The sequence below is a fragment of the Amborella trichopoda genome, chromosome 9 (genome assembly GCF_054954075.1).
Source record: "Amborella trichopoda isolate Santa Cruz 75 chromosome 9, AtrichopodaSantaCruz75HAP2 v2.0, whole genome shotgun sequence".
NCBI lineage: Eukaryota > Viridiplantae > Streptophyta > Magnoliopsida > Amborellales > Amborellaceae > Amborella > Amborella trichopoda.
Genome location: NC_142344.1, coordinates 54,276,540 through 54,290,543, shown reverse-complemented (window position 1 = coordinate 54,290,543; position 14,004 = coordinate 54,276,540). Strand labels below are relative to the sequence as shown.

General features: G+C 33.3%; 2 protein-coding genes and 1 long non-coding RNA gene across 3 annotated transcripts; 2 read left to right on the top strand and 1 right to left on the bottom strand.

Annotated features, from left to right (window-relative positions):
- The first annotated feature begins 920 nt into the window (after window positions 1-920).
- LOC148780662 (uncharacterized) lies at window positions 921-1,910 on the top strand. The gene is made up of 2 exons (XR_016040402.1): window positions 921-1,476; window positions 1,672-1,910. It is a non-coding gene; the product is annotated as an uncharacterized LOC148780662 (long non-coding RNA).
- A 3,768-nt stretch (window positions 1,911-5,678) lies between these two features.
- On the bottom strand, window positions 5,679-8,146 carry NEET (2 iron, 2 sulfur cluster binding protein). Its single transcript, XM_011630096.3, has 2 exons — window positions 7,874-8,146; window positions 5,679-5,978 (listed from the first exon to the last, which is right to left on the bottom strand). Exons 1-2 carry the CDS (start codon window positions 8,092-8,094, stop codon window positions 5,879-5,881), a joined length of 321 nt encoding a protein of 106 aa, XP_011628398.1. The 5' UTR covers window positions 8,095-8,146; the 3' UTR covers window positions 5,679-5,878.
- Window positions 8,147-11,935: 3,789 nt separating this feature from the next.
- On the top strand, window positions 11,936-13,490 carry LOC18447867 (putative transcription factor At5g28040). Its single transcript, XM_006857953.4, has one exon. It carries the CDS (start codon window positions 11,986-11,988, stop codon window positions 13,237-13,239), a length of 1,254 nt encoding a protein of 417 aa, XP_006858015.1. The 5' UTR covers window positions 11,936-11,985; the 3' UTR covers window positions 13,240-13,490.
- The last annotated feature ends 514 nt before the right edge of the window (window positions 13,491-14,004 follow it).

The window sequence follows — 14,004 nt, the reverse complement described above, 5'->3', positions numbered from 1 at the left end:
AAAAGCTTATTTCTAAAAGGAAAGTTTTCTATGTTCCCTCTACAACATAGAAGTTTTATGTTCCCCCTTATCCAACCATCCATTTTTTAATGGAGGGCTAAGCTTGCCCCAATCACAATGTCACATCTCTACACTGTTTTATTTTTAATTTTTTTCTATAAATTATTTTAATACCAAATTTTGGACGTCCATTCCTATATTAAACTTACACAAACGAAAAGTATAAAACAAATATTTTCAATAAAATAAAATGACCAAAATACCCTTGAAAGTTTTAAGGGGTATTTTGGTCATTATTTTTTATCAAAAAATTATTGTTAATAGTTTTTATAGGTGAACCCCAATGAGAAGATGGCACATACCAAATTTTATGGTCAAAAAATTGTATTAAAAAAACTAAAAATAAAATACTTTGAGACGTCGGATCTAAGATCAAACGGTGAGTGGCTCTCTTGATAAAAAATGGACGACTGGATGGTAGGGGGAACATAGAAAGCTTTCCCATTTCTAAAAATCATTTTAATTCATAAAATTTGGAGAGGGTCCATGGGACCACTAAGTCCACTATTGTGATGTGTGTGGGGCCAACATAAGGCCTTATATGTGGCACACCCCACTTAGTGCGAATACTTTTTTATTTTCTAATCTTGTGAATCAAGGCAATCAATTAAATTAAAAATTTATGGAAAATGTTATCTAGAGATAAGGTTTTAGCACTTTATTTGAATCTTGACGGTGGATTTAACGAATGCATGTCTCAAATCTCTCACCCTATAAGTCTATTTAGATCGCCAATCAAGATTTAACCCTATCAACTTTGATTTAAATTTTTGGGGATTCAATTTCTCCCTCTAAAATATTTACATCTCTCGTCCACTCGTCTCTGTCACAACAAAGAGCCTATCTCCCCCTCTCTCTCTCTCTCTTGGAGACATGTGAGCCTAGATGGAAAAAAGCCTAGCTCTGTTTCTCATGAGCCTTAGAAGACAAATTAATTGAGAGCAGGGTCCGGTGAGCAAAAGAATCCACCATTGAAGAAACTACTTAGAGCTTGAATGGCTTCGAATAAGGTCTCTTCCTCTCTGTGCTTTCTTTCTCTAGGTTTGAGGAACTCTAAAAATCGAGGACACACCTTTCTCTAGCCATGTAGAACGCCTCCACTCCTTTCTCTCTCTAGATTTTGGGAATAGGGGGCGTGTAAGGTTATCAGGACGGGAAATATAATGGTTCTTGAAACAAAGAATGGGCAACCATCAATCAATGGAACTTGTTGCCTTTCGAGTGGCAGTGTCGTGCATGTTTTTTTTCTTTCTTTTTTTTTTCTCTTTCATGTGGTTTCACACGTCGCGCATGGTGCCATGCGTCAGTTCTGTTTCCCCTTCTGTTTGTGCATCTCTATCTCTCGACGAGATTTGTAGACGGCGCTGCTCATCTCCATCCGCATATATATCCTCGACGTCTCAACGAAGAACACAGGTAACGAAGCTTGAGCTTTAGATGTTTATGCTGTTTTGTTTGCTATACTACTTGTTAAGATGCTGATTTTTGTTTTATTTACCATGCGATGGCTACCAAAGGGTAGTCGATTGGGAAGAGCTCTGGCTTTTTATTTACCATGCGATGTTCTACTTGTTTAGATGCTGATTTTTGTTTGTTCTCTTGTTTTGGCAGATGAAAACGCTTCCAGGGAAATTGGAGAATTGGATCATCACAAACTGCTCGAGATTTTGTTTCAATGGAAAGTAGATGAAGAATAGGTGTTTAGGATTTTCAAATGGTGGGTAAAATGGTAGAAGACCAAAAGTGGATAAAATGGTAGAAGACCAAAAGTTGCTAGATGCAGTTATTGAGAAGGGTCCGGTTCTTAATCTTGTAATAAATAATTATTTCAAACATGTAAAAAAAAAAAATCTCTATATTCAGTTTTTAAGTTTAATATCTCAATAGACCCAAAGTTTCAAAATGCCATAAAAATTTTAAGTTTTATATCTTTTAACCCCATAAGCTAACTTTATCACCTTTAAACCTATTTTTTTTGCTCCAAATAAATAGAAGAAAGATATATCCTTTCTAAACACCATCTTTTCTCTCTTCATGCGATTTTTTCCTAAATCTCTCTCTACCTAGTTTCTCACTCTTTATCCCTTGTATATCTCACTCACTCTCTCCCCCGTTAGAGAAACAAAGAGGGTGAATGATAGAGAGAAAAAATAGGAGAGAATATATCATCTATAGAGATGAAGGGTTTAGAATGAACATGTTTTTTTTATATTTGTTAGGGCTAAAAAAATAGTTAAAAAACGAGTAAAGTTAGTCAAGGGGTTAGAGATATGAGAAAGGTTTCTATCCTTCCCCTACAGCATCGAAGTTATATCCTCCCCTTACCATCCAGCCGTCCAAGTTTGATCAAGAGTGTCACTCATAGTTTGATCTTAGATCCGATGTCTCAAACTATTTTATTTTTAGTTTTTTTTATACAAATTGTATGAGAATAAAATTTGATATGTGCCATCTTTTTATTAGGGCGCACCTATAAAAAAAAATTAAAAATAATTTTTCAATAAAATATAATGACCAAAATACCCTTTAAAATTTTTAGGGGTATTTTGATCATTTTATTTTATTAAAAATATTTTTTTATATATCTTTTTTGCTTGTGCGAGTTTAATAGAGGAATGGACGTCCAAAATTTGGCGTCAAAATAGTCTATAGAATAATTAAAAATAAAATAGTGTAGAGACGTGACATTGTGATTGGGGCAATCTTGGCCTCCATTCAGAATGGACGGTTGGATGAGAGGGAGGATAGAACTTCTATGTTGTAGGGGAAGCAAAGAAAGCTTACCCAAGAGATATATTTTGAATCTTTGGGTCTATTAAGATATGAAACCCGAAAATAAGAGATACGACGGTACTTTAAAAAAAAAAAAAACATATCAAGATATTGTAAAATCTAAATATATAAAATGCAAGGGAGTGACTTTATTCAATTTTTAAAAAATTTAAATATGTAAATCATGTTTTTGTCGAACATACCCTAAATGTCAAAATATCATAGTTATGAGCATTTAGAATTTTATTGTGAACATTTCGAAAATTAATCATAAATAATTTTTAAAACATGAAAGTTTTGCTAAACGATAATCCCAAATTTTATATTTGAAATACTCTTAGGAAAAGGAACATATAATATTAATATAATTTTAAAACATTACAAATTCAAAATTACAAACATAAGACATTTTTCAGCTTAGGCCAAAGATTTTATATATAATATATGAAAATAATAAAAATTTGAAAAATAAACAATTCAAAAAATTAAAATAATAGTAATATAAGACATTTTCAGGTTTACCCAAAGATTCCAAATTAGACTGAAGCAGACCGAATAACATAATTTATTAAAAAAAGAAAAGAAGATTTTGTGATTCTGCCGAAGAGGCCGAAGCTTTAGTTGAAGAGGCTGAATCAAACCCAAGCAGGTCGAAGCAGCTCGAAGTAGGCCAAAGCTGATGCACCTGAGCTGAGCTCAACTTTGGTGTAGGCCGAAAATCTGAAAATTTCGGACTCTTCGACCTAAGCGAAGCGAATTTGATAACATTGCATAAAAATTAAAAGTTGAGAGAATTGAGCTATAAGAGCTAAACAAAAATATAGGGAGTGGAGAGATAAAGCCAAAAAAATAGAAAGTTATAAAATCTTTAATCCTAACAAATGGTATCCAGTAATCCTATTAGGTGCCCTAAATTTATGGTCACTTAGCTTACATTCTTTCTAGGAATAGGATCACTATTTATTTTTGGGACATGTGTCCACCCCTTAACTGTGGCTTAATAATGTAGTATAGATACACCTCTTGGGCCTCCCGATTTTGTTTCTAATAGCTAGGCGTAATTGTAACTTTTGTGTATCAAAGATAAAATTCTTATTAAATTAATTAAACTAATTGGATTATTGTTTATTCAGAATTTTCCATTAAGGATGAGGTTTGTATAAGATGTTAACTTAAATAATCACGGTAAGGTGCACCACAAAATCTCATTAAAAGATGTATTTTTTGTATTGAAACTCGTATGATGGCTTAAAAATCTATTTTTCACCCCTAATATGAAATTGAAAGCCCCAAAAATGGTGTAGATCTAACATATCTATAAACACTCTAAAATCTTGACAGCGGACGGTCTAGATAATGTGTTACAAGATGTATTATTTTTTAATACATGAAATTCATTTCTTCTTTCATATTTATGCATATCGAGATCGAGCTGATCAATTGGACAGATTTCAAGTGTTGGAACAATCTTTCCCAATGGATTTTTGAAGTGCATCTTGCTTATACAATATGACACCTTATATACTTTTTCCTTCCATTAATTTGTTTAAATTAGAAGAACTTGCAATATTTCCAGTTTAAAATTGATCCAATACTACGACATTCGACTTGTGGAGAGAGAGACGATTCACCTCTCGATAAGTCAATCTACAAAGACTCCATGCACAAACATCACAAACACATGAAGCACCCAAATTTAAAAGGGATTGTATACAATGAGACTGGTTACGCTTGATATAAAGGGGTCATAATTACTTACAATCATCATATGTGAAATTTGATAGTTTGGACATGTCATAAAGTTCAAGAATATTTCTTTTGAAGTTTGAGCTTGATCAATTAAATAAATACAATCATGTAATTTCACATCTAATGGTCAAGATTAATTGTGACCCCCTTGTACCAAGATAATTTATCTTATTATATACTTTTCTAATTTAAAATATGGTCATAAAACATTCATGTCTCTGCATAAAGTTTAAATTTTTTTTTCTTGAACTTCAAAATGGGTCAATGATACAGATCTAGCCTCTCCATTTGGCAACGAATGGCTAGGACGGTTCGTGACCTTTGTGTGCCAAAGATAACACTTATTAAGTCTAATTATATGCTTTTTCTTTTCTTTTCTTTTTTTCCTATTTAGGACTTTCCGTGGATGGTGTTATTTCTTCATCCTAAACCACGGTTGTATAAAAGTGATGTAAATTACAAAAAATTGCAGTGTTTCGATTTGGAAACTGATCGAATACTTTTGCAACTCTGAAAATTGATATACACTGTTTTTAGAGTTTGAAATCCTTTCTTTTTCCCAACCATAATTGTCGAGGCCAAGATGATCCATTTGAAAGTTTTATGACACCAAAAGTACAATTTTCCATGAGTTTTGAGGTGAGGTATTACTTATTTTGATAGCAGTGCAGCCCTACTCAAGTGTTTTCCTATATATAAAGGCAAAAGTTTATATAGAGCCGAGGCTCTCAACCATCAAATTAGAGCCTACCTCAAAACTTTCACTAGAAGATGTTCTTTTGATGCTCAAATATCTTTAAATTGATCATCTCGACATCAAGATGCAAGGACATGAGAAAAAAATGGATTTCAAGTTTTGGAAATAGTGTATTTTGTAATACATTTTGGATCGTCAATTTTCAAGATTTTCGAGTTTTCATAGATCTATCGATCTACACTATTTTTTAAACTTTAAAATTTATAAATAAAGATGAAAATATGTTTTAAGGCTATCACGATGATTTTCAGTATTGAAACCACATTTCTCGACACTATTTGAAAATAGGCTCTAATTTGATTGTTTAGAGCCTAGGCACTATACAAACCACACCCATATATAAATGCTTAATAGAACTTCTAATGACCTGTGATATTATAAGAGTACAAACAACATCAATTGTAGAAACGAGGAAGACAAGAGTTGGTGGAATTCAAGCAAGAAAAGGAGAACAACTTTGAATCCACAAATAAGTTGTTTTTGATCGATAAACCCTCATACCTACAAAATATGATAATGAAAAAGAATTTGATAATCTTTTTATTTCTTAAGAAGTAGAGGCCCTACATTATCTCCAGTAGCTTTGTTGTGCTTTACATGGCTTCCATCACACAAAGGAAACGTCCCTGACCTCCAGCACCTAGAGAGCGATGAATACTTAAAAGAGTGATCTCTATCAAAAAGTAACAAGTGCCTACGGATCTCAAATCATTTATTTTTGGTACAAGGATGTAAAATTTGATAGCTTGATTGCATCACAGAGTTCGAAAAAAAAAAGAAAAAAGAACTATGAGCTTAATCAATGAGATAAATGCAACAACCTAATTTCACATGCAATGTTCTAAAGTTAATTGTTACCACCTTATATGAAAGGTAAATGGTCTCATTATATACTTTTTTTATATATAAATGTACTTCCATCTATCATGATTTGTGAATTTTTTTTAAGAAATACATTCAATGAGACCATTTACTTTTAATGCAAGGATATCACAATCATTATAAACCTTTAGATGTAACATGAGTGGATGAAGATGTGTAGTTAATTGGGTATAAGGTTTAAAATAAATTTTTTGAATATTGTGACACACTTCAATATATAGAATTGTACATCCAATGGCCAAAAATGATTGTAGTCTCCTTGAACCAAAAGTAAATGATATCATAGTATGCAATCCCTTTTTTTTTCTTTTTTTTTTTATAATTCGATTTTTAATTTTTTTTTCTAAATTATTTCAAGCTATAAATGAAAGGGAAAAGTCTGTATAGATTCTTCCATATTCTGTCTTTATAATAGTCTTCTAATTTTTTTTATTCAGGATTATGCCCATACAATTTTATTAACCGTTATTATGTGATGGTCCAAAAATATGCGGAGGTCCTTGTCCCAATTTTTTATTTTATAAGTTTGGCCCCGGTTCGACTTTTAAATTAACCATATGTAAAATTTATTTTAAAAATTTTATGGCCCCTTTAAACTTTCAAAACATGAGGTCTAAAATACAGTATGATGTTATAAACATTAGACAACCTTAAACCTTTAGAAAATGAGGTCTATAATGCACTCCAATGTTATAAACATTAGACAACCTTAAACTTTCAGAAAAGGAGGTCTAAATGCAATCCGATATTTACCTTAAACCTTAAAAAAAACTGACCAAGGGCAAACCTTTAAATATCAAACCACCTTAAATCAAGTGGTCCGATGATTAAAAAATAAGAGAGAATCAAATTTGTCTAAAAATTATTTTAAAAAAAATTGAGGGGCTCATCCTTCTAAATAGTAAGGGCTTTTTGTCATAATGTTCAAAATAATGGTATGGACACAAATTTTCATTTTATTTAAAATTCCTTTCTTAATTAAATATTTATGTTAGTTCCTTTTTTTATCAATGATCCAATGTAACCGTTGTATTATAGTATAATGCAACGACATTTCTAAAAAACTATGTTTGTGATATTTGTATGACTACAAATTTTACACTCTCTCTCTTTATCTCAATAATCAATCCCTCCAAAAAAAATTCAATTTGAACCTTAGATATGATCAAAATGAATCCCATCCAAAAACGAATCTAGACCTTTCATTTTGTAAATTTCAATATCTTAGCCTTTATAAACTCAAAATTATTTTTTTCTTTTTTAACATTGTTCATCTAATAATAATAAAGCCATCTAAAAAAATTAGAAATGAAAAAATCTTTCTAAACCTAGATCTAAGCATCTCATCAAAATAAACGTTCTATATTAATTGGGCTAAAATAATACTTTCGTGTTTTCAATTTTTTTTATTTTTTTTGTGATTGTTCATCAGAATGAAAGGAGTATATATTTCAAACTTTGAATTAAACTAATGCCCATAAAATAATTTTTTAAAGTTGTTGCAACAGATTACTATACGCGTGAAATCATTGCCCGTCATTTTTAGCCATGTACACCACTTGAGCGAGTCAGATGAACTCCATGGAGTTACTCGGCAAAGGTAAGCGCCGAGTCAACATGCCCTTACACAGAGGGAGAGAGAGAGAGAAGTACCTGCAATAAGCAGTTAATGGGTTGGAGAGTTCAGAGACTTGGACCGAGTCCACTACTTTTTGCTCAGTCTTCCTGATTTCAGGATTGATGGCTTCAGCTCTCACACTTACATAGGAGGAGGAAGGCTTTGTTTTGATACATGATGATCTAAACCTTCTTTCCACCTCCATTTTTGGCCTGTACAAGAAACCTGCACCAACTAGAGCCATGGAGGAAGCCATTTTAGAAGCCCCCTCTCTCTCTAACTCGCTCTTCTTAGAAGCCCTTTCTCTCTCTAAACTCTCTCATCTGTGTGAACTTTACGTTCTGTTTGGAATGGGTTGGTGGGTGATCGTCGTGTGGAGGACATGCGCCTTCCAACATGTGGTGAGTAGATTGTGAACGTTGAGTTAACACGTGGCAATTTCCCTGATGTTTTAACTTTGCACTAACTTTTCTTTTTAAAAAAATTATAGATATCCCTCCGAATATACTTTCATGCACGGTTAACTCTAATGCTATTTATCTTTTCATCAACCTCTTGGCAAAAAAACATACCTTTTCTTAGAACAAAATATTCCCATTTAACCACCTCTTGGCAAAAAAACATACCTTTTTTTAGAACAAAATATTCCCATTTAACCATGCTTTAGTCCATTTTAAAATTAGCTAGACTAAAATATAGTATATAGAATGCAGGTTTAATAATGATAAAAACTATAATGAAATAGTTAAAATTGACATTCAATAAATACAAAAATAGCTCACTTCCGATATTTTAGGTTGATAATTTAAGAAAATTGAGATATTAAGGAAGATGCCGCACATGAAATTAGAACTGGGTAGGACGAAGTGGATATGCACGGTTGAAATTTTATGTGATCGTTGCATACCAATTACTGAAAGAGCAAATTTTATAGAACAATTGCGAAACCATCCTTACTTTAAGAGGGGGAATGTTAGGAGGTCAAAAAACAACATATCTATATAATGAGGGTAATGAAGATGAACATGTTGAGATGGATTAGTGGCAATATAAGAAGGGATAAAATTTAAAATGAATACATTTAGAAAAAATTAAGTGTGATATCAATAGACGATAAGATAAAAAAAAGTAAACTTAGGTGGGCTGATCATGTGTGGTGCAGATCAATACAACACCTGTTGGGAGTGCGAGATAATTTAAGTAGAAGGCTTAAAAGAGCAAGGAGTATGCCCAATAGAGCAGCATAGCATACCATTATTTGTGTAGTTGACTGCAATTAATTGGAAAAAAGCTTTGATGATAATGAAATCAATGCTCCCATCCATTTAGTTTTTTTATATCTGGTTTTAAATTTTTAGAGAGTTTCATTTTCATCATCATTATCATAGCCTTTACTCAATTAATTGGGTCGGCTACACGAATCCTGAACCACCAATATGCTCTATTAAATGTTGTATCTTCAATGAAACCATAAGTCTTTATATCTTTTCGAACTACTTCCAAACACAATTTTTTGGTCTTGCCCCGTGCCCTTTTAAGTCTTTCCATTTGAATTAACTTGCACTTCTTAATATATGTTGTATTTGGTCAGTGTCGCACAAGGCCAGCCCACCTAAATCTACTTTCTATTTAAAAACTTCAAAATTGAGACAACTTGAAATTTGAGATAGTATCTCTCTCTAAAAAAATTGAAATTTTTTTTCTATTTAAAATTTGATATTTGAGCTAGTTTTCTCTCTCAAAAATTTTAGAATTTGAGATAAGTTCCTTTTTTAAAATTTTTAGATAGTTTCTCTCTCTAAAATTCTTAATTTCAAGTTTTTAGAAATAGAAACTATTTTAAATACATGCAGGTACTTTGGGGGTATAATTTCTCTCTCTAAACTTTTAAAATTTGAGATAATTTTTCACTTAAAATTTTTTAGATAGTTTCTCTCTCTAAAATTCCTAATTTCAAGTGTTTAGAAAGAAAAATTATCTTAAATACATGTAGGTACTTAGGGGATAAATGCAAAAATGAATAGTTTTAGACTTAGTGATGTAGCTTAAAAAGTAATAAAGGGTGGCATACCTAGATAGTTTAGTCCTCTAAAATTCCTAATTTCAAGTTTTTAGAAAGAAAAATTATCTTAAATACATGTAGGTACTTTGGGGATAAATGCAAAAATGAATAGTTTTAGACTTAGTGATGTAGCTTAAAAAGTAATAAAGGGTGGCATACCTAGAAAGTTTAGTCCAAAAAGGTATCTATAATTTTTTTCTTTTTGAATATTAACTTAGCAATATTGAGGGAAAATAAAAAATCACCAAAAGTTTAAGTATTTCATGGGAGCTCATGCATTCACTATTTGCCAAGAGTGTTATGTACTCCATTCAAGCATATCATATATTGCAAGGCTATTTTTTCTTTTTCAAAAACATTTATGGGACTCTAAATTTTAGTTGCGTATAACTTAGATATCAACTACCCAACTCAAAATTTCTAAGTTTTTAAGAATTCTTTTATTTATTTTTTCAAAATGGTGTTTTTAAAGTGGATCTAAATTTATTTAGATCAAGAAAATATACTCCTAAGTAAGCTTTTTGCCTGAGGGAATCAGCTTCACAATGTCCTCATATAGGAGTGTCTAGGACTATATTGTGCAAGCTCCAGCCTTAATGTAATTTTTATATGTTTTAAAAAGGAACACCTTTTGCCATATCTTAAAAATCTATTTTTGAGATGACTTTTTTATTTAATTTTTAAGGACATGTAATCTCTAATATGGAGATCATGAATATGAAAAAATAAATAAATTTTATAAATTAAAAATAATAATTCTATTAAAAAAACATTTCGACCCTTTGTTTCAATTGTTTTTAGATGGACCACCTATTTGCATCCATCTTTAAGATGGATGCTTTATACTTTGGACCCTGTAGAAATGTGGTCCAGCCCGAACAATATTAGCTGGAAGCTTGTGGTCCGGCCCGAATAATATTAGCTGGAAGCTTCTTGTCTTTGCGGGAGATGGTTATTTTAACCGGATTATGATCTGATTTGTCTAATAAATTGACCTTGTTGACCCCAAAAGCTCATATGTGGTAGGAAATCGAGTGTATCTAGCCATAAATTGCTTTTATTTGCATCAAAGTTATTTTTTTTTTTTTTGCTTAAATTTTTATATTTTGCCTCAAAAACAGATTACCAAATTGGAAATTAAAAAATTTGAAAATATACAATGGGGCCTCATTGTAATAGAACCGGCCAAAACCGAATATAACCAGCCCGAACCGGCCAGTTTGGTGATGAAAAAATAAAAAAACAGTGGATGCAGTTTTTGTCAATCTATGGGAGAAACCCTTAGTTCTATCAAAGAACTAGCAAGATCCGACTAGTTCCCAATATTGTAGATCTATTTATTTGTGAGAGTTATATTTTTTCTTTCGTTATATTAAATCAAAATGTCCAAAACTATTATACATTTCCTTTGAGTAAGAGATATCTATTTTATTACAATGCTTTGCATTTTAAATATCATTTTGATTATATAATGAATGCAATAAATATCAAACATTTCGACGTGAGACAAATTCTCAATTTCTATGTATTTTAATAAAATAATAAAAAATATAATACAATACTACTGATTTTATAAAAAAAGATATTTAAAATTGAGTATTGATACTATGAGACCATCCCACACTCATATGAGTGTGACCCAAATGATCACTATTAAATTTGACATAAATTTTTAAAAAAGTTATAAATAAACCCATTCACCAAAATCTCAAGCTCATCTGATAACTTTTCTAGAGATTTATGTTAAAATTTAATGATAATATTTTAGGGCCCTACTCTTATAGGTGTGTAAAGGTCTTGTATTATCAATACTCTTTTAAAAATTTCAATATATTTTTTTCAAAATTTAATGTCGCACCTTATTGATTCGGCAGATCCTCCAATCACGACCGTCGATCCACCTATCCAACCCAATTTTCACGATGTGCGATCTGGGTCACCGAACCGTTTTTTAAACCCTCGCTCCAAACTGTAAACCCTAGAAAGAGAGAAATCATTTTCAGTTATACAGGGACCTGTTTGCCGAACTCCATTTGTCTTCGCCAGTTCCCTCTCTCTGTCTCTCTCTCACTGAGTGAAAGAAACATGGCCCTCAAGAGAAAGCCTTCGTCTTCTTCCTCTGAAAGTTCTTCTTCCTCTTCGGAACAGGACGATAAATCGCAATATGAGCGTAAGCCCGCAGTCCGTCCCCCAGAATCCCCTACCTCTGAAAGCGAGGAATCTGAGGAAGGAGGAGAAGAAGAAACTGTCCGAAAATCGGACGAAGAAGGGGACGAAGATGATAATGAAGAAGAATCAGAATCCGAGGGTGAGAAGGTGAAGCCACCCACTAAAGGCAGGTCCTCCACCATCCGCTCCTCCATCAAAGACAAAGACAAAGGGAACCCTGATAACCCACCCACGTCTCACTCAGCCAAGCCTCTGAGCTCGAAGGCCATGGACACTCCGTTGCTCACTGATTCCCCTAAGTCCAGGCCCACCGAGCTGATGAACAGCCCGCCTCCTCCCTTGAAACGCTCTGAACCCGCGAAATCTAGACAGGATGAGAGCAAAGATCCCAAAAAACGGAAGCTCTCGGAGGTGAATGCTGAGGGAGGTGGGAAGCAGATTTTTCAGAGGATTTGGAAAGTTGGTGAGGAGATTGATCTTCTCAAAGGGTTCCTCGACTATTCGAAGAAGCACCCGAAAGGCCGTCAAGACCATGCCGCCATCTATGAGTTTGTTCAGAAGTGGCTCAACAGTGAGAGTAATAAATCTCAGTCTCAGGTTGTGGAGAAGCTCAGGAGGGTCAGGAAGAAGTTCAAGACCACTTTTGCAAGGGAGGAAGCAGGAAAAGAGGTTAATTTCAAGACCCCAGAGGAGCAGGACGCATACGAGCTCTCCAAGAAGATCTGGGGGGATGAAAATAGTAAAGAGGAAGCTGAATTTGAAGAGAATGACTCCCAAAAACCTAAACCCAGTCCTGTTTCAAATGCAAAGAGGAGACTCCTTTCTAAGGCAAAGGCGGTCAAGAAGGAGAATGTCCAGAACCATGTGGTGGGTGGTGAAGTACCCGAGCTGAAGGATCCAGGTTCGACATTGGTTAGTGAGTGGATTCAGAGTGGGCCGAGTCCCCATAACCCTGGGTTTGTGCCAGGGTTTGGTGGGCTAGGGTTTGTTGGGGGTGAGGGGCTTGCGAAGAGGGTATTGGGGTCGATGGAGAAATCAAAGGTGCAGATGTTGGAGGAGAAGTGGGGAAGGCAGCAGATGTTGGAGATGGATGTCTACTTGAAGAGAGTGGAACTGGTGCATGAGCAAACAAAGTTAATGGTGGAAACCCTCAAGTCGATGGATACATAGGTTTACTTATAGATGGAAAGGTTGGTTTATAGTTTTTATAATTAATTTGTGATTTGTTGTTGGACTTGCTTTCTTTCCTTATTTTTTCTTTTTGGTTTTATGATTTTGGTCAAACAGGGTTGGTTAATCCTTACATTTGGTTTATCTCCTTCCTCTTGTTGTCATTGTGTGTGGTGCTATGATATCTTTCTGTTATGCATGATTGAGGTTAGTTTATAATTTTTATAATGAATTTGTGATTTGTTGTTGGACTGGCTTTCTTCTGTTTTTTTCCTTATTCGTTTTATGATTTTGGTCAATCAGGGTTGGTTTATCCTTACATTTGGTTTATCTCCTTCCTCTTGTTGTCATCGTGTGTGGTGCTATGATATCTTTCTGTTATGCATGATTGATTTCTCCATTTTGATTGATGTTGATGTCCCCTATGTTTTACAATTTACAAGTTGTCTTGTTATAATTTAATCTTCTTACATCCTTCTGTACTCGTAGAATTTACAATTTACGAGAAGACCCCATTTTCCTTTTCTCCTATAATTCATTATCTGGTTTAAGTTTGTTAAACCGACTTCTTCTGCTTCCTTTTCTTCCCCAGATTTCTCCTTCTCGTGTTCTTACTTCCTTCTGTACTCTGAGCACCCAGTTTGTGGATGCCTCTTAACTATTTAAAATTTAATGTATTTTACTTATTATTTTATAAAGTCAACCCTTTCTCAAAAAAAAGAAAAGATCTTCTTATGTCTTTGGAGAAAAAAATGAATCAGTAGA